The 19,990-nt window shown below is 41.5% G+C and overlaps 1 protein-coding gene across 1 annotated transcript in view; it reads left to right on the top strand.

The window, feature by feature from the left end:
• Positions 1–19,550, top strand: part of LOC139455857 (uncharacterized) — a 23,239-nt gene extending 3,689 nt beyond the window's left edge. The window contains exons 4-19 of the mRNA XM_071237399.1: positions 634–723; positions 1,799–1,939; positions 2,930–3,045; positions 3,623–3,723; positions 4,420–4,508; positions 4,669–4,784; positions 5,023–5,147; positions 5,583–5,672; positions 5,885–6,057; positions 8,609–8,704; positions 9,690–9,818; positions 10,375–10,521; positions 16,817–16,901; positions 17,501–17,613; positions 18,094–18,247; positions 19,394–19,550. Of these exons, the coding sequence (XP_071093500.1) occupies positions 634–723; positions 1,799–1,939; positions 2,930–3,045; positions 3,623–3,723; positions 4,420–4,508; positions 4,669–4,784; positions 5,023–5,147; positions 5,583–5,672; positions 5,885–6,057; positions 8,609–8,704; positions 9,690–9,818; positions 10,375–10,521; positions 16,817–16,901; positions 17,501–17,613; positions 18,094–18,247; positions 19,394–19,455 (1,827 nt within the window). The 3' untranslated portion in view covers positions 19,456–19,550. The remainder of the gene's footprint in view (positions 1–633; positions 724–1,798; positions 1,940–2,929; positions 3,046–3,622; positions 3,724–4,419; positions 4,509–4,668; positions 4,785–5,022; positions 5,148–5,582; positions 5,673–5,884; positions 6,058–8,608; positions 8,705–9,689; positions 9,819–10,374; positions 10,522–16,816; positions 16,902–17,500; positions 17,614–18,093; positions 18,248–19,393) is intronic.
• The last annotated feature ends 440 nt before the right edge of the window (positions 19,551–19,990 follow it).

Raw genomic sequence — 19,990 nt, 5'->3', positions numbered from 1 at the left:
ACACACGTTGTAAGTGGGGAGCTCCACGTGGCGAGTTAGGAGGTCCTCTTGGTGTGTGTAGAGGTCCACTTTGTGAGTGGGGAGGTCCACGTGGTGAGTATCCACAGAGCAGATGATTTAATAAACTCACTATTGTCTTCTGCTCCCGATGTTCTCCCCTGTCAAGACGTTAAAGGTGAAGAATGATGGGCTGCAGAACGATAGAGTCGAATCCCCATCAATTATAATTATCCGAATATAAGCTAAGATATGCACCTTCAGGGCGAAGCAACGGTTCCTTCTTCTCATTCTCAGCATGATAAATGTACTGATGTGTGCAGAAACTGATTCAAAGGCCGCATACGGTTCCAGTTGAACGAAAGTAACACAACAAAAAGCACCAAATTTACCTTCAGTGTGATATTATTGTCATAGGCACATAACGTTCATTCTGTTGTGGGGACGGTCGGGTAGCCTAGTGGTTAAAGCGTTCGCTCGTCACACCGAAGACCCGGGTTTGATTCCCGACATAGGTACAATTTGTGAAGCCCTTTTTGGTGTCCCCCGCCGTGATATTGCTGGAATATTGCTAAAAGCGGCCTAAGACCATATTCACTCACTCACTCACTCACTCTTCTGTTGTGACGTCACCAGACAGGAGGCAAGAAGATCCCAGCAAACCTGTTTACCCACGTGACAGACAGCAACGTGCTGAATATGCTGCCATCAAATTCAAGGTCCAAAGTAGGTTGAATAATTATACAGTCATTCTTGTTCAGTCAACCTTGATTATTTTGGATTTTTTATGATGTCCATATTCGTTATCACAGGAACACTGACATCAAAGCCTCGTATTGTTAGACTGTAATCAGCATGTAACTTTGTGCAAAACTGATCCCACCGTGGATGTTGTAATAGAATAATTACTCAAAGGAAAAACACCATATACAAGTCCCAGATTTTGTTTGAATGGTTATTTAAGTGTAGATTTAGTTGACTAGTTTGATCATGAGTACACTATAAGTCGTGAAATTAATGCGTCGCCAAAAGAATGCGACCGCTGTCCCCTAACCAAGAATGCGACTCAATATGAATGCGACACCCCCTCCTCTCAAGCATCAGTGGATTTATATATAAAGAAAGTGTCTTCTGTTAGGTTTACAGGAGAATCCTCACCTTAATCCAACCTTGCATATTTCCAATCACACACCAAATAGCACCGCTTATTAGCGCTGAGTAGAGTACTTCCGCTAAAACAGATACTTTTTGTGTATTTCATCTAAAGCGCATGGATACTGTTATTTCAATCATCTCTATTTTTGTGCTATAAACATACTTGACATTTACTTAACATTGTCTCATGATATACAATTATACTGATCTCGCCAGACTAGCCCTTAAGGCTTTGACGAGTCAGTTACCACATTTTGGCTGGCACAGATTCGCACTGATAATGAATCATTGTTTGTAAGCATCATTCGATTTCCCACATGGGTACAATGTGTGAAGCTCATTTGTGGTGTCCTCCGCCGTGATATTGCTGGAATATTGATAAAAGCGGCGTAAAACCACTCACTTGTAAGCATCATACTTTTTTTCGTTGGTTTCGTTTAGTGGCAAAGATTTGTAACCTCCGTCGCTTTCGATTGTGAGCTGACATGAAAACAGAAATAGGTTCCAAGGCAGTGTCTAACCATCCATTTCATTAAGCCACAACGATTCTCATTACCAAGTCAGAAAGACATGCAGACATGCAGCTATCCACGCCCGCAGAGCTTTGTAACAAACGATCTGGGCTGGTCGTGGTCTTCTATTATAGGTGATGCAGGTGCATCTACCTAGAGCAGGCGTCACCGACTACGGCAAGATGACCAACTTTGGCTTCTACCGCTCAAGGACTGCTTGGCTGGAGATCTTCATCAACGGGGAGCCAGCCAGATTGGCCCAGTACCCTAATGAGGTAGGAAGGTAGGAAGGTAGAGCCAGATTGGCCCAGTACCCTAATGAGGTAGGAAGGGAGAGCCAGATTGACCCAGTACCCTGATGAGGTTGGAAGGGAGAGCCAGATTGACCCAGTACCCTGATGAGGTAGGAAGGGAGAGCCAGATTGACCAAGTACCCTGATGAGGTAGAAAGGTAGAGCCAGATTGGCCCAGTACCCTAATGAGGTAGGAAGGTAGAGCCAGATTGGCCCAGTACCCTAATGAGGTAGGCAGGTAGAGCCAGATTGGCCCAGTACCCTGATGAGGTAGAAAGGTAGAGCCAGATTGGCCCAGTACCCTAATGAGGTAGGAAGGTAGAGCCAGATTGGCCCAGTACCCTAATGAGGTAGGAAGGGAGAGCCAGATTGGCCCAGTACCCTGATGAGGTTGGAAGGGAGAGCCAGATTGACCCAGTACCCTGATGAGGTAGGAAGGGAGAGCCAGATTGACCCAGTACCCTGATGAGGTAGAAAGGTAGAGCCAGATTGGCCCAGTACCCTAATGAGGTAGGTAGGTAGAGCCAGATTTGCCCAGTACCCTAATGAGGTAGGCAGGTAGAGCCAGATTGGCCCAGTACCCTAATGAGGTAGAAAGGTAGAGCCAGATTGGCCCAGTACCCTAATGAGGTAGGAAGGTAGAGCAAGATTGGCCCAGTACCCTAATGAGGTAGGAAGGTAGAGCCAGATTGGCCCAGTACCCTAATGAGGTTGGAAGGTAGAGCCAGATTGGCCCAGTACCCTAATGAGGGAGCGCCAGGCACATAACAGGAAGTTATTGTATATAACACTGTGTGATTTCTGTGAGTGTAACAATATCACCAGGCAATAGCGTTTCTAAAAAAGGTCATTGGCGATTGTATTTTGTGATTCTATTTTTGTGATACACCAACTAGAGGTTCTCTCACAAAGACTTAGAAATAGGTATATTACACACAGTTTCGCACTTATATTTTGGTATTATCTCTTCAGAATTTCCTGAACGTCGACTCTGTACCTGGTGGCAGGCGTGGCAAGGTCTTCACCTACAGCACGTCCGAAGACTCCAGATGGGTGCACGAGAAAGAACCATGGGCTTACGGCTTCTGGTAAATTTCAACATGACCTTAGAATGACGAAGTGCAAAACAATGCTTAGAGTCAAAGCAGTTTATAATATCAACCACACACTGCTATTTCGAATGAGAACGGCTCAGTGAATAAAGTGCTGATGCTTTGCCTGGGGACATAGGATTGAGTGTCACATGGGTTGTAATTGAAGCATCCATCCATATATTGTCCAAGTCCCGTGAAGGGACATATTTTACGCATGACCGGGCACTCGCCCTTTTGGTACACCAGTAGCAGCCAAAACATTGCCGTGTCCGTTGATGAGATTCACACCACGGACCCTCTATCCGATGTAGGACGCCTTGTCTACATGACCAAACAGGTTAACCCCATCAGCAAACTGACAAAGGATGCTACCAGGGGGATGTCTCCACGCCCTGTTACATGCTGTTACCTACCATCACAATATATAGCGTCCAGAATTGGCCGGAATTTTGAGGAATCGGTTGAATGGTGATGTTTGAGTTGGTGCCGGTATTGGTATTTGGTTACATGTCAAGAATGACACCAGAAGCTGAAAGCCATTAACATCTTTTCAAGCCTGCTACCTTTATAGGTACTGGAGCTGGGCGGACGATGCTGCAAGGATCAGTCACATCGACACCCACAAACATCAGATCACTCTGGCAAATGACACACACTATGGACTCCGAGTTGGTCAGTTTGATCTAAGAGCCTTATATTGTATACTTCTCCGTCTTTGATTACTTTAATACTAATTAATATTAATTAGAGAAGTATTTGCTGATGTTTTGCTCATTATAACAATTGAATCAATACCATTTTATGTCACGTTTTCACTTTTGGCTATCCATGCATATAACATGTCGTTCTCTTCACACAAAAAAACTCTCTCACGCGCGTCATTGGAAATAAATAAGAATTCTGTAATTACCTGTTTCTTCTTTGAACTTGTTTATTGAGACACAGCCTTTACCCAGAGGTGAGGTGAGGTGAAATGGGGTTTAACGTCGCGTCCAAGATTATTGCACTTATATAGCGACGTGCATGTACGTGTGTGTGTTTGTGTGGCTGCTTGTACTAGTCCGGACTGATGCCGATTTATAGTGCTAGCTCACTGAGATACCATGCCGCAGTTTAACATGAATACCCCACTCAGACACAGTATACTGACTCCGAGCCGACCAGACCTTGTTTTAGCCCCTAAATGCCGAGCGCCAGACAGGGTAACAACAAGTACCATCTTTTAACGTCTTTTGGTATGACGCGGCCGGGGATCGAACCCCGGACCTTCCGTTCTCCGGGCGGACGCTCTACCACTAGACCACGGAGGCGGTCCTTTACCCAGACATAAATCTGACATCGCATGAAGTGTTGTTATTTTTTGTCCAGGTCATTACAATCCGGCCCAACTGACCGGGTACAACGCTCAGGGCGGGTACTTCCGTGTATTCAACATGCTCTCAGAGCTAGATCAGCCGGTGAGAAGAACACCCCCCTTCTATTTCTCAGAAATGTATTCTGTGTCTGTCACTGCCATGACATTCTTGAAAATATGTTGACGCTGGCAAGCGATTATTCACATCACTTGCCGTTATTAATCTGATGTAGGTTCATGTCTAGCGTTATCCTTCTGTACAGGGAGAGTACTATCTGGACCGGTCCAATGGCAACTTGTACATCTGGCCCAACACAAAGACCGGCACCTTGGCCTCCTCTGACGATATCACCGTGTCTCTCATCAACGACTGCATCAGGCACGTTTCTTCGTCAACTCGAAAGGGCAAAGTTTCGTATTTACCAAACGGACAATAGCTTATACATAAGTATAAGTTGCATACGTTCCATATGACTCACGCAGCCCAAATAGTAAGAACTAGATGCTCAGCATCTCTGTAGTTTGTTTACTTGATCAGCTTTGAGCAGATCAAAATGTAAATTTCAGATACAAAAAGAGTTTTCAATATGATATATTTTCGTATGTTCTCTTGGCAGCATGGACCGAGGTGTGGGAAACCTCAATTTTGAGGGGTTTACTTTGGAGGTGTGTCGCCACGAGGGCATCACAGGAGACGGTCTACACAACATCAACGTTCAAAACATGGACATTAAAAATTTGGGTGAGTTACTTGAGTAGAGACTACATTTCGACAAGTATAATTGAGCTAATAAGAGGAGTCGCGAAGAAGAATGGCATGATGGAAGAAGACTACACAAGTTTGGGGAGCTTCATGACGCGACTATTTAGTCCACCGTCATATAGCTGGAATATTGCTGAGTGCAGGGGTACTGTTATATCAATGACAGATAAAAACGCATGCATTTTACATCAAGAAAAACGTTTTGTATATCGATCACAGTTTTGCCTTTCCTACTTTGTTTAAGTTAATATTAAAGTACGAATTATTATCATCATCACCATACCATCACCTTCTCATCATCATCACCAGCAGCAGCAGCATCACCACCATTATCATCATCACCACCAGCACCACCATCATCATCATTATCATCATCTTCATTATTATAATTATAATGATTATTATTTTTATCAGGTTCGTATGGCGTCCACATCACCGGAAGTAGCCATATTGTTATATCCCGGTGTAACATCCATTACACCAACGGAGGTGTCGCCATCAATGGTAACAAAACAATTCGCTGATTTTTCTCTGTTATAGATCTTTTGCATGGTGCGATTGATTATTAATCATTGTATTAATTATTGGTTAAATAATCCAGTCTCATATGCGAAGACCATTTTCTTATACAGGCCGCCCCAATAGCATTGCTGATACCTCTACCCGAAGATTTCTGGTGTCTGTTGTTACCGATTTCTATATTTGTAAATTTTCAGGTGGCAACCAGAAGACGCTTGAGTCTTCAGGAAATATAGTGGAAGACAACCATATTTGGATGGTGGCCCGTGTCGGTGCTGTTGGATACAATGCTGTGTCTATCGGGGGCGTTGGCAACGTTGTCCGCTACAACCACCTGCACGACGGACAATACACAGGGTTGATGTGGGGGGTATGCGAAACGTTAATTGAACATACTTTCTTCTTCTTTTATAGGCATTTAGAGGTTGGAGTACTAAGAAAGGATATCGATTTATGGATGAACAACTTCTATATTACACTTAAGAACGACGTTTCGGTGTAGGTTCACTTGCTTGATAACGGTGTTAGAACCTACACCAAAACGTCGCTCTTAATTGTAATAAAGAAGTTGTTCATCCATAAATTGTTATCCTTACATATTTTTGTGATTTATATTCATATATGTATTCCCTCTGGCATGTAATTCCCCGTACCTCCTCAGCGTCTCTGTATTGTAACTATGCTGGATTGGGCATTAGTTTTGGTGAAATGTATTTGCATATCTACAAAGAAACTGAGATATTATTAAGGATTAACTGTGTATTTTTTTCGGTTCATTGAGGTATGAATCGAAAAACCATCATACCTCAATGAACCGAAAAAACACACAGTCAATGCTTATAATTAAATTCGACAACGTAAAACATGTTTTATCTACAATAAACAGTTGTATATACATTCTTAAAAAAAAGAAACGCATAGGTGTTTTGAGAATTCCAATTAGATTTTTTTCCCCTGCAATCGTCATTAAGACAATTCTTATGTTTGATTCCCGTTAATCATGTCATGTTTGTTGTGCATTGCGCGCAAACACATCTCAAAATGTTTTTTTGTAAACGTCTATCAGCAAAAATGCAAAGGATGCAAGGAAGTTGCTTTCAGAAAAAGTTTTCAGCAAAGTGTTGGAAACAAGAGTAGAGACACTGACTATAAAAGACCGTACTAAATTCATCGGTTCATTACGAATCTTCTGACGTGAACGGAGATCCAAAAATGCCAAGATTAACTGCAGCTGACCGAAATATCGCCATTGGACGTTTGGAAGCAGGGGAGTCCCGGTCTACCGTTGCAAGACACTTCAACGTTCACCAAAGCACCATATCTCGACTATGGGATCGATATACCCGCACTAATTCGACTCAAGATCATCCCAGAAGTGGAAGACCAAGAGTGACCACCCCTGGACCAGGGTCGGTACATCAGGTTGCATCACCTTCGGAATCGATTTGCTACAGCAACGGACACTGCAGGACAAGTGCCTGGTATGCGAAGAATTTCCGCCCAAACCATCAGAAATCGTCTGAGGGAAGTGGGAATTCGAGCGAGACGACCAAAAGTTGGACCTGTCTTGCGACGTCTACACCGTCAACGACGGTGTCCGGTGGTGCAACAGAGTACAGGCATGGGATCTCAGGAACTGGCGACACGTTTGGTTCAGTGATGAGTCACGTTTTCTTCTTCAACGACGGGATGGAAGACAACGTGTATACCGACGTCGACATGAACGTTTTGCGCCGAACCGTGTTCGACAGGTGGACCGATTTGGTAGGGGGAGTGTCATGGTGTGGGGAGCCATATCCTACACGCGTAGATCACAGTTAGTGGTAGTCCAGGGCAATCTTAAAGCAAACCGATACATAGACCAAATTCTGCGTCCTCACCTTCTCCCAACTTTGAACCGCCAGAGGGAGCTGTTCCAACATGACAACGCTCGGCCCCACACAGCACGTGCAACACTTACTAGCCTTGTTATTGAGAACATCAGTGTCCTCCCATGGCCGTCCAAATCGCCTGATCTCAACCCGATTGAACATTTGTGGGACGAACTTGATCGACGCATCCGTCAACGCCACCAGCGTCCTCACACACGGGCACAACTCGCCAGCGCCTTACAGGAGGAATGGCGAAGAATTCCCCACGAAAAAATCCGACGACTCGTGCAATCTGTGCCAAGGAGGTGTCGAGCAGTTACGGCTGCAAGAGGTGGTGAGACCAGGTACTGACCATGGCGCCCCCTTGTGGCTATACATGTTTAATGACTGAACTGAATTAATGCTTACAATGACGACAATGCTTTTGTCGATCACTGTGTCTAATTTCATTTGATTGTGATCACGCATATTCGGTGTAGATACTTTTACATCCGCTTAATAAATATCCTTATTTTTTAACTATGCGTTTCTTTTTTGGAAGAGTGTATCAAAACAGACAAAAATAACGAGATTGATAAACATTACAGGTGTAGGAATACATAATGCGGCGTGATATGAATCAGGTGATCGTATAATTTATGCACAAAACTTGACACGCCTACACAGTCAGTAGCCAATCAAAGGCAATTGGCGGTCGGGTAGCCTAGTGGTTAAAGAGTTCGTTCGTCACCCCGAAGACCCGGGTTCGATTCCTGACATGGGTACAATGTGTAAAGCCCATTTCTGCTGTCCCCCGCCATGATATTCTGCAATATTGCTAAAAGCGTCGTAAAACCATACTCACTCACTCATATGACTTGGGAGCATCGGGATAACCTAGTTGTCACAGTGTTCGCCCGTCGCGCCAGAGACATAGGTTTCATTGCTGAAATTGGCGTGAAATCCTATTTTCTAACTCTCTCACTTTTATAGGACATGGTGTAAATATGACAGATTTAATATAAAAACCCAATTATAAAGCTAGTGATTAAATACTTTCTTGGTTGCCAGGGTAACGACAACATAATGGAGTACAACCATATTCACCACATGTGTGTCAACATCAGCGACTGTGGCGCGGTGCATGCTGGGAGAGACTGGACCGCAGTGAGTAGCACAGTTGAAAAGGGAATTTAAGATGTACTTTGCATGCAGAATGTGATCAAAATATTGTTAAAGTGAGAAACGGTACACACTGTTCATACTATACACACCTTACATCACTGTTACTGGAGCCTGGGTGGCCTCGCCTCGCGCCGAACGTCCGGGGTCAATCCCCACATGGGTACAATATGTGAATATTTCTGATGTCCCCTGCCGTGATATTGCTGGTATATTGCTAACAGCGGCGTAAAACCATATTCACTCACTCACCGCACATGGGTACAATGTGTAAAGTCTATTTCTGGTTTCCCCCGCCGTGATATTGCTGGTATATTGCTAAAAGCGGTGTAAAACCATATTCACTCACCCACCCCACATGGGTACAATGTGTAAAGTCTATTTCTGGTTTCCTCCGCCGTGCTATTGCTGGTATATTGCTAAAAGCGACGTCAAACAATATTCACTCACCCCACATGGGTACAACATGTGAAGCCTATTTCCGGTGTCCCCGGCTGTGATATTGCTGGTATATTGCTAAAAGCGACGTAAAACAATATTCATTCACTCACCCCACATGGGTACAATGTGTGAAGCCCAATTCTGGTGTCCCCGGCCGTGATATTACTGAAATATTACTGTAAGTGGCATAAAAGCATACGAATTCACCCACTTACTCACTCTGACAGGTGATTTCGTGATTCAGAAAAATGAAGTCTCGACAATATGAAACCTTCTTATTCTCTGCTAATTTCTGTAATAATTTGCATCCGTTGGTGATATTATTGACATATAGTCGAACAGGCACCAAATAATAATCCGGCATACATCAAAGTTGTCATTTCACACAGGTTCCTGGTGTTAACTGCTGTACAGTCAGGCTCTGGAAACCAGAAGTTCCTTTACAGGTGTAATCAGGCATCAATCAACTCTTTTCTATAATGATGAAAATGATGAAACATTATTTCCATGGTAACGACATACTCTGCAGCGTGGCAACATGATCCGATACAACCACATCCACCACGTCTTGAAGCACATGCCGGGGGCTGATAACAGAGGCATCATGCTGGACGACCAGTTCTCCGGCGTCCACATCGAGCACAACGTCTTCTACGAGGTAGGCGAGATGTACCAAGTTTCAAACATTTCTATCACTCATAACATCTCAATATCGTTGGGGGCACGAATGGCCCAGTCGTCTAAGGCGCTGCGATTCGCTGTGTTGAGTTGCGTCCCTCGGGCACGCCAGAAACCTTAGATTGTTGGTTCGAATCCCCGTTCGCCCGATTATGTTTTGTCAACACCATACCCGTGCTCGTGGGTTTCACCGAAATGGTAAACGTCTAATACCTGCTTCTCTTCGGGCTTTCCTAACACATTAAGCTGACCCGCTGTGATATAACTGGAATACTGTTAAAAGCGGCGTTAAACCCTAATCACTCACTCACTCAATAAATATTGGTGTATTAAACGGTTTTACATTTCAGTTGAAAAACACATTCAGAACAGACAATGCCAATCACAGCTAGACGTTGAATAATGGAAAGAATCGACGAATCCTTTAAGAAGCAAAAACAAAAGATTTTTGTATTCCACAATGACAATAGCAGAGAATCACAGATAGTCACGTTAGACCCAGTCGTGAATTAATAAGACGATTTATTTCATTGTAGAACCAATTTCACGTCAACATCGGCGGCGGCCGTGACAACCTCATACGCTATAACGTCTTCTACGACGCCACCAGCTACCCCATCAACGTGGACGGCCGTGGTCTCCGGTATAATAGCAACCAGGCGACACTCCAAAATAAATTGAAGGTAGGGATAGTCAAATCAGGACATTTAGACAAATAGCAGTCATCCCCATGAATACTGACTGTGCCCATCTCCTTGTTGATGGGGGCACCGGTGGCCCAGCTGTCTAAGGCCCCGCAATTCGGAGTTGCGTCCTGTTATTGCTCATGCGCGGGTTCAAACGGTTAGTTTGCATGAGTTGAGAGAAAAAATGTCAAAATTATGAAGAAAAGGTCTACAAATAATGCCTAATAGACATGGGAGTCTCTATAGAAATCTGGCGTGGAAGAATCGGATGCTTTACGACACCAAGAGGGACAAAACAGATACGTGAACTCCTTTCCTATGACCCCAATTCAATGTGGACGCCATTTACAGACCTGGCTTACCGAGTGACGCTCACGACGGTGTTACTCACTTCATTATGGGTCATATCAACAACACTTTCAACCGCAATACTATCGCTTGCCGACTCGTCCCCATTCCACACAGAACCACATCACCAGACCCCATACTCATTCCCCAAAACGGATACCTCGACTTTGTTTACATGTCACGAATTTAGGATACACTTCTGCCAAAATTGTCTCTCTGTTCCGGATACGTCGCATCATCTGGTCCAGAGAGCATCAGGATTACTACCTCAACACCCTGCAGATTTAGCAAAAGCTCCAATAAGTACAGCTCGAGATGATGTTTCGACTTCCTGTAAAATGTTGAGTATCATATCGATGTTACTGCTGCGTTCTGGCGTCGAACTCAGGACCTGAAACACGTAACAGTACAACAAACACGAAACAGCTCAAGTTGACAACGGGTCAGGAATGTGAAACTTCAGACTTTGAAAAGCTACTATCCGAGATAAAGAATGTATCTGCCAAAGTCGATAAATGCCAGGCAGATTTAACAACAAAACTTACGACAATGTCCGAGTCAATTAACTCTCTTACCAGCAACGTTAGCCCCCTGTCTGCGAGATGTAACAAACAATAATGGATGATTCAAATGCACTTGGTGAGAAATGTAAGCTTAGATTTGATAAACTGATTTATGAAAATGGAAAGTTTCTCACATATGACCTTGAAAATGAAAGGCCAGTTGAGATTAATAGAACTGTATTCAGCGCAGGTCGGGGCCGCGGCCGTCCCTCGTTTCGGTCACGTGGAGGTCATGGTTAGGGCGGACCCGCACGTGGCACTTACTGCTAGGATCTCGGCCGGGCCGTGGATTGTAACGGTAAAAGAAGAGACTTTTCGTTCATGTCATGGAACGTTAACGGTTTGAATCGCAAGTTGAAGAACAGTTCCATCGTTGAGTTTTGCTCTTCATTTGAATTGTTTTGTTTTACAGAAATTTGGAGCAACTGTTCTGAAGAAGATATGAAACAAAGCTTCCCCAATCACAATATTATGATAAACTTTCGTGAATACAATACCAGAGGTGGTGTTGCTCTTTTCGTCAAATATGAACTTCTTAAAGGCGTTAAACAGGTTGATTTAACTTGTACCGACTGCATATTTATTATACTTGATCACGTATTTTTTGGTTTACCACGTGATACTTTACTTTTGTTTTCTTACGTACATCCTGAAACTACGTCAACAAAGACTGATGTCCATGATGTTATAGGTATTTATTATCTTGAGAAATGTTTACAGAAACTTTGTAAATTTGAAGATCTTTCCATTATACTTGCAGGAGATTTAAATGCAAGAACAGGTATTTTGCAAGATTTTATTTCATCTGACGATGATGAAAGTGAAAAATATATCTCAACATTAAATGAAAAGGAGTATTCAGGTGATACATTCAATACTCCGAGGTTCTCTCAAGACACTGTTATTAAAGAATATGGTAAAGATCTTATCAGTTTATGCTGTACATTTGATATGCATATTCTTAACGGTCGTTTTCCAGGAGATATAAATGGCTCTTTTACCTGTTTTGCCAATAACGGTGCTAGTTTAGTTGATTTATTGTCTGTTCAACGGCATTGTTCGGTTCTATTGAGGATTTTTGTGTTCATACACGTGCAGTCTGATCATTGTCCTATATCATGTTCCTTAGTTGGTGATTCTCCATCGCTTTAACATTCAGAATCAGAGACTATACCAAGCAAGTTTGATAAATATGTCTGGAAGGAATATGGGGCAGCAGATTGTATTGATACTTTGAATCTGAATATTCTAAAAATAGATGTAGACTATTTTAGTTCTCTTTGTAATCATGGCACTTCAGAGGCAGGAGAACTGTTACTCACTACCAGTCAGCAGTGTGCAGGTGAAAACAATATGAAAGTAAAATGTCGAACTTCGAATGTGTGCACAAATGAAGCTTGGTATGATGAGGAATGTCACACATTAAAAACTGAGAAGTATATATACCTTGATAAATTTATATTGTCAGGAAATCTTGATTTTTGGCATAGTTTTAGACGTACAAGAAATAAATATAGAGAGGTTTGTCGTTCTAAATCATCCATATATGCAAATACACTTGCTGTAGATATTGTCAACTCTAGTAAGCAAAATCCCAAAGCTTTTTGGTCTTATGTAAAGTCCATTATTAGAAATCCCAGTAATAAACGCCAAGGCGATATAAGCAGTAAAGCATGGATTGAACACTTTACTCAGGGGCTCAATATTCAAGACAATGTTACAGATACAGAATTCATGTCTTTTGTCAGTAGTTATATTGATGATATAGATAATTTGGAGATTGATGAGGGTATACATGACATGATAAACCAGCCCATAACTGAAGGGTAGATCGTCTTTGCTATTTCATCTTTAAAAAATAATAAAGCACCTGGCCCTGACGGCATTCCCCCTGAGGTCTACAAATGCGGTGGGGGTATTTTGTTACCTTACCTTAAGATTTTGTTCAATTTGATATTTACGAAAGGGACATATCCTCCACAGTGGTCAAAGAGAATTATATTTCCTTTACATAAGAAAGGAAGTGCAAGTGATGTTAATAATTATAGAGGCATTTCTTTGATGGACATATGTGGGAAAATATTTACTTTTATTCTTAACAAAAGACTCAACGATCTTGTATGTTTTATGACAAATTACCAGAGTGTCAGGCGGGTTTTCGCAAAGGATATTCTATAGTTGATAATGTTTTTACTCTACAGTGCCTAATCCAAAAATACTTGTCTAAATAAAAAGGTATATATGTTGATTTTCATAAGGCTTTTTATTCGGTGAATAGAGATTTGCTATGGTATGTTTTATCTACAAATTGTATCAATGGAAAGATGTTGAATATGATACGTGATATTTATGCAAAAACAATTTCTTGTGTAAAACTTGATAACTTTTCTTTATCAGATTATTTCGAATGTCTTAGTGGAGTTAGACAAGATTGCGTTTTGAGTCCTCTATTGTTTTCTATGTTTATCAATTAATTGGAAGACTCATTACAGACTTATGGTGGTAGAGGTATATTTGTCGGAGAAGATTTTAATGATGTGTTTTTATTGTTGTATGCTTATGATCTATGTATATTTGATGACTCAGTTATTGGTTTGCAAAGAAAAATTAATGTTTTATCTTTTTTTTTTAAAAATTGGGTTTGAAAGTTAACTTTGATAAAACTGAAACATTAGTTTTCCGAAATAGTGGAAAACTTAAAAATGTTTAAATGGTTTTATGATGATGTACATATAAAGATAGGAACATATTATAGTTATTTAGGTGTTTTATTTTCAAACCGATATATAATGGTCAAAATGTGTGCAAACTTTAGTCCAGAAAGCTAATAAAGCTCTTATTCTCTTAAGCAATTACACATTACACATTAAACCTAACTCCCTCCCTTTACCAATATTGTTTCAAATGTTTGATACGCAAATAAATCCAATATTATTTTACTGTTCAGAAATCTGGGGAACCCACAATTGGAATGTTTTAGAAGCCATACAAACAAAATGTTGTAAATATTTACTTGGTGTCGGGAAATCTTGTACAAATGTTGCTATTTTGGGTGAAAGTGGACGCTATAAATTTTATTGTGAGACTTATGTAAATTGTTTGAAATATTGGTGTAAACTAACCACTATGTCAAATGAAAGATATCCTAGACAATGTTATAATATGATATATAGATTAGATCAAGTAGGAAGAGTTACATGGGCTACTAACGTTAAGATTATTTTGTATTTTTATGGTTTTGGTTTTGTATGGGAAAATCAATCTGTTGGTCACACTGATTTATTTATATGTAAGTTTTCACAAAGAGTTAAAGATTGTTATATACAAACATGGCATTGCAAGTTAATGATTATAAACATTTAGAATTTTATTCGTCACTCAAAACAGCATTTGTTATTGAACCGTATATTTTAAAATCACTTGTAAAGAACTAAAAAGAATGTTATCACTATTAAGAATTGGAGAATTAAATATCATGGTGAATATTGGAAGAAAAAGTAATATTGATTTTAATCTTAGATTGTGTCCTTTTTGTAAGAACATCATTGAATCTGAATTACATTTTATGCTATCATGTCCATTATATGATGATATCAGACAGTAACACATTCCAAATACATATTGATAATCTCAGTTATTAAAGCATATAAGCTCAGGCAAGCTAACTGATTTACTTTAATGCTGTAAATATGTTAAAGAAGCTATTGTATTACGTTCATCCCATTTGTAATACTTGATTAATGTTGCACCAATATGTATATTCTATATGTCAATATTTATTTGTACATGGGCATGTGGCCTTTATACTGAATAAAGAAATTGAATTGAAGTTGCGTCCCGTGGGCACACCAGAAACCTATGAATCCCTGTTCGATCTGATTATGTTTCTAGGTTTGTTAGCTCCATACCCGTGCTCGTGGGTTTCACCGAAGTGGTACGTCTGAGACCTGCATCACTTCGGGCTTTCCTCGCACATTAAGTTGACACGCTGTGATATAAATGGAATACTGTTCAAAGTGGCGTTTAAACCAACTCACTCACTCACTCACTCACTCACTCCTTGCTGATACGATTCTCTTTATATACGAATCTCATTCTTTTAGATATTTCCGCTAATTCAAAGAAAGGGCACGTTGCCAAAAGGTTAAAGATGTAGTAGAATTGTATGACTGTAACATCATACATGGACATTGTAAAACCTATGGTGGACAACGGAGCAATATACTGAATAAGGCACGTCTGATTTTCATTGCACCATGCGTATGCTTTTCATATCTGTTTTTCCTTTGTCATTCACAGTGACAGTGCGTCATATTTACTTATTTTAGATAGTTTGGGTGTGATTCTTTCGTTATGTTTACCACGAGGATATGTTAACATGGACATACAGTCAAACAGTTCTGTAAAATTAGATGGTGTCCATATCGTTATCCACGGTTCTGTATTTTATTCACGATATGGAATTACCATGGGTTTCCAAAGACATGTGGAAGTAATCCTTCGGTGTTTGCGTCATTGTTAGAATACAACATCATGAAAAATCTCTAGTTATGCCATTATCATCAATGACATGCCAGGTCTTCACATTCATGCCATCATCATCAATGCCATGCCAGGTCTTCACATTCATGCCGTCATCATCAATGCCATGCCAGGTCTTCACATTCATGCCATCATCATCAATGACATGCCAGGTCTTCACATTCATGCCATCACCATCAAAGACATGCCAGGTCTTCACATTCATGCCATCATCATCAATGACATGCCAGGTCTTCACATTCATGCCATCATCATCAATGACATGCCAGGTCTTCACATTCATGCCATCATCATCAATGACATGCCCGGTCTACACATTCATGCCGTCATCATAAATGACATGCCAGGTCTTCACATTCATGGCGTCATCATCAATGACATGCCAGGTCTTCACATTCATGCCATTATCATCAATGACATGCCAGGTCTTCCTTGAGCAGGATGAAGTTTCGGCCACATGTATCTTTGATTGTGCTCTTATTTGTTTGTTTCAGACTGTGCCCATGTGTGACCACCAAATTGTAGTTATTATGACATAGTTTCACAAGGATTCGAAGTGTGTTAAATGACATATTATGTTTACTTTGTTTGTTGTTCAACGTGCAGCAGGGCGTGGAGTCATCCCACAGATGACATCCTTACCTTGTCAGCTTGCTGACGGGGTTAACCTCTTTGGTCATGTGGACAAGGCGTCCGACCTCGGGTCAGAAGGTCCGTGGTTCGAATCCCATCACGGGACTATTTTATGGCCGCTACAAACGCAAAACTCAACAGAATTACACATACATGACTGCGGCTCATAAATAATCGAGTCTGGATCTTGCTCTTGTTTGCTCCAGGCCCTTCCCTACACCAGCAAGACGTGGGCAGACAAATACCCAAAACTGGCCACCATCGACTCCAATCATCCTATGGCACCAATGGGTAATTATGGAAGAGATACGTCGATACTTTCTCCGTTGAACATGTGTTATATTATTAGTTTAGTTTGTTTAGCTTGTTAGTTGTTTTACGTCGCACTCAGCAATATTCCAGCTATATGACGGCGGTCTGTAAATAATCGAGTCTGGACCTGACAATCCAGTGATTGATATCATAAGCATCGATCCACGCAATTGGGACTGATGACATGCATCAACCAAGTCAGCAAGCCTGACCACCCGATCCCGTTAGTCGCCTTTTATGACAAGCATAGTCGCCTTTTACGGCAAGCATGGGTTGCTTAAGACCTATTCTATATTATTAGTACCACAATGAACGTTTAGATCTTAATCACAGCCCTTATACCTTCTCTGGTGATAAATTGTTAAGACATGGCTTGTTTGCCCAGAGGATATCTTTGATCATTAAATGTTTTGTTTGTTGTGGGTTAGTGGGTATCTAACGCGTTCGCTGATCACCAAGATTCAACATGGGTTTAATGTGTGAAGCCCATTCTTTTTTGTCTAAAACGTAATATGTCTAATATTGTAAAATGCTGTGAATGTCCATGCTCACTCACTCACAATGTCTGTTGTTACTAGGCAACCAAATCTATGACAACGCCTTCTACAACAGGCACGGCTCAAGTGTCGTTCAGTACCACACCTCTGGTATCATCAAGAGGGAATATTTTGATGTTCATGATAACTTCAAGGTAAATCTTTGTATGTTATATGAACCTTTCTTTACAATGATTTGGACCGTCACCGTGGTCTAGTGGTAGATCGACCGCCCGGAGAGCAATTGGTCCGGAGTTCGTCCGGGGCCGCGTCATAGAAAAATACGTCAAAAGATGGTACTTGTTGTTACCAAGCCAGATGCTCGGCATTAAGGGTCTAAAACAAGGACTATTTCAGTGCAATAATCTTGAACGTGACCTTTAAGCTCACCTCACCTCACCTTACCTCCAATCTTTAATGCGCATGCTATGTTCTTTTTATTCACTTGTGTTTTTAATGACAAATTCAGCAATATTCTCGAACTAGTGATTGACATAATGAACAAAGATCCTCACCGTCGGGTAACAGGTCACAGTATCAACTGAATCACCGAGCCTGACCTTGGCGGCTTCGGACCTATTCTTAGCCGGAATCTCTAAGGGGTTTTAAGTTACTGACCTTCATTTTCTGTTTAGGCCAACCCTGCGGATTTTTGGTCTCCTAATGAATATGACTTCCGGTTCCGGTGTTCAGCGGAATCCTGGGCCAAACAAAAGTCCGTTCCCCAACCTATCGACATCAACGCTGTAGGCCCACGTCAACCCACCGGACCTAAATATATGCAGAAAGGTACTACGACTTTGACCTATGCCTTCATATGCTCTGTCGAGAACAAAGTGACATTCTTCCTTGGTATATTAAAGACAATCAATGACATTAAATCAGTGAGTGATTTGGGTTTAAAGCCGCTTTTAACAGTATTCCAGTTCTATCGCGGCGTGTCAGCTTAATGTGGGAGGAAAGCCCGAAGTGATGCAGGACTCAGACGTGTACCACTTCGGTTTCTGGCGTGCTCAAGGGACGCAACTCTGCACAGAGAATTGCGGCGCTCTAGACGACTGGGACACCCGTGCCCCCCAATGACATTAAGAAGCTGAAAACTTCCTTGACAAATTGGTTTTCATCATAAACACTTGCTTCTGACGAACTGCATAAGATAAATAATGGACTAGTAAGCACGGAAGAGTAGATACCTTTGTCGGCTCACGACTGCGTCTTGTATGTACCACCTATGCACACTGGGTAACTTGACCCCGCGTAATAGAAAAAACCCCAACTACATTTAAATTTCATTCGTGACCTGAATTTTATATAGAAAAACAAATCATTCAACTGGAACATACAAAACACTGACGGTGCTCGAAAGCAACTCACCAGCTGGACAGTCAAGAGCCAATATGTATATACCTCATTGACACTGTATGACATTTGAGGTCTTTAATTATTCTCACTTACAGCGAAAGCAATTAAGATACAAGCAATTCACAGATAACATAGTCTGTTTGCACCTAAAGGTACGCGATAAAAGAGAGGGAAACACTCTTGTACAATACGTTTCAGGGGCGGTGGGGTAGCTTAAAGGGTTCGCTCGTCACGCCAAAGACCCGGGTTCGCTTCCCGACATGGGTACAATGCGTGAAGCCCATTTCTGGTGTCCCCCGCCGTGATATTGCTAGAATATTGCTAAAAGCGGCGTAAAAGAATACTCACTCACTCAATGCGTTTCAAATCAGACCAGCAGATGATTTGACTCAGCCACGTAATGAGTTTGACTGTGTCTCAAAGGTCATGGATATATTTTATTATTTGCTACTGCCGAATCGTGTTGTTTTTAGAACACACGGTTATCTGTACAGCCGCGTAAACATAACCTTTCTCAGGCAAAGCTATTTCATGGATATTTGATGGATAACTTGTTGAATTGATGTCTTCCAGCCGTACCACAGCATCACAGCACGTCGCATCCGGCTTCATGCAGCGGATCTATCATCGGATGATGCCCACCTCTGTGGAGTACCTGACCAGTATTTTTAACGTGATGACTTGGATATTTTTCTTTTATGATAATGTGAATAAAGTTACATTCAGGTCTTTGAAAGGCATTTAGAAGTGATTCACATAAGGAAGAGAATTTATGGATATCAACTTCTATATTATGAGGAACACAGCGTTTCGGAGTATATGCTTACTCCTTCATCAGGTGAATGAATGCCATAGTTTCCACCTTTTGTTATCTTATTATTTATGTTGTCCTTACATGTACATATATATGCTCTCTGCCGCATGGCATCTATTCACCTGATGAAGGAGTAAGCATTTACTCCGAAACGTTGTGTTCCTCATAATAAAGAAGTTGACATCCATACATTCTCTTCCTTAAAGTTACATGCGTTCGGTTGTATGTCTTAAGGAGGTGAAGTGAAATGGGGTTTAACGTCGCGTCCAAGATTATTGCACTTATATAGCGACGTGCACTCGTACGTGTGTGTGTTTGTGTGGCTGCTTGTACTAGTCCGGACTGATGCCGATTTA

The sequence above is a fragment of the Haliotis cracherodii genome, unplaced genomic scaffold, assembly GCF_022045235.1.
Source record: "Haliotis cracherodii isolate W230 unplaced genomic scaffold, xgHalCrac1.p SCAF_11, whole genome shotgun sequence".
NCBI classification, from domain to species: Eukaryota; Metazoa; Mollusca; class Gastropoda; order Lepetellida; family Haliotidae; genus Haliotis; species Haliotis cracherodii.
This window is presented reverse-complemented; position numbering and strand designations above follow the sequence as displayed.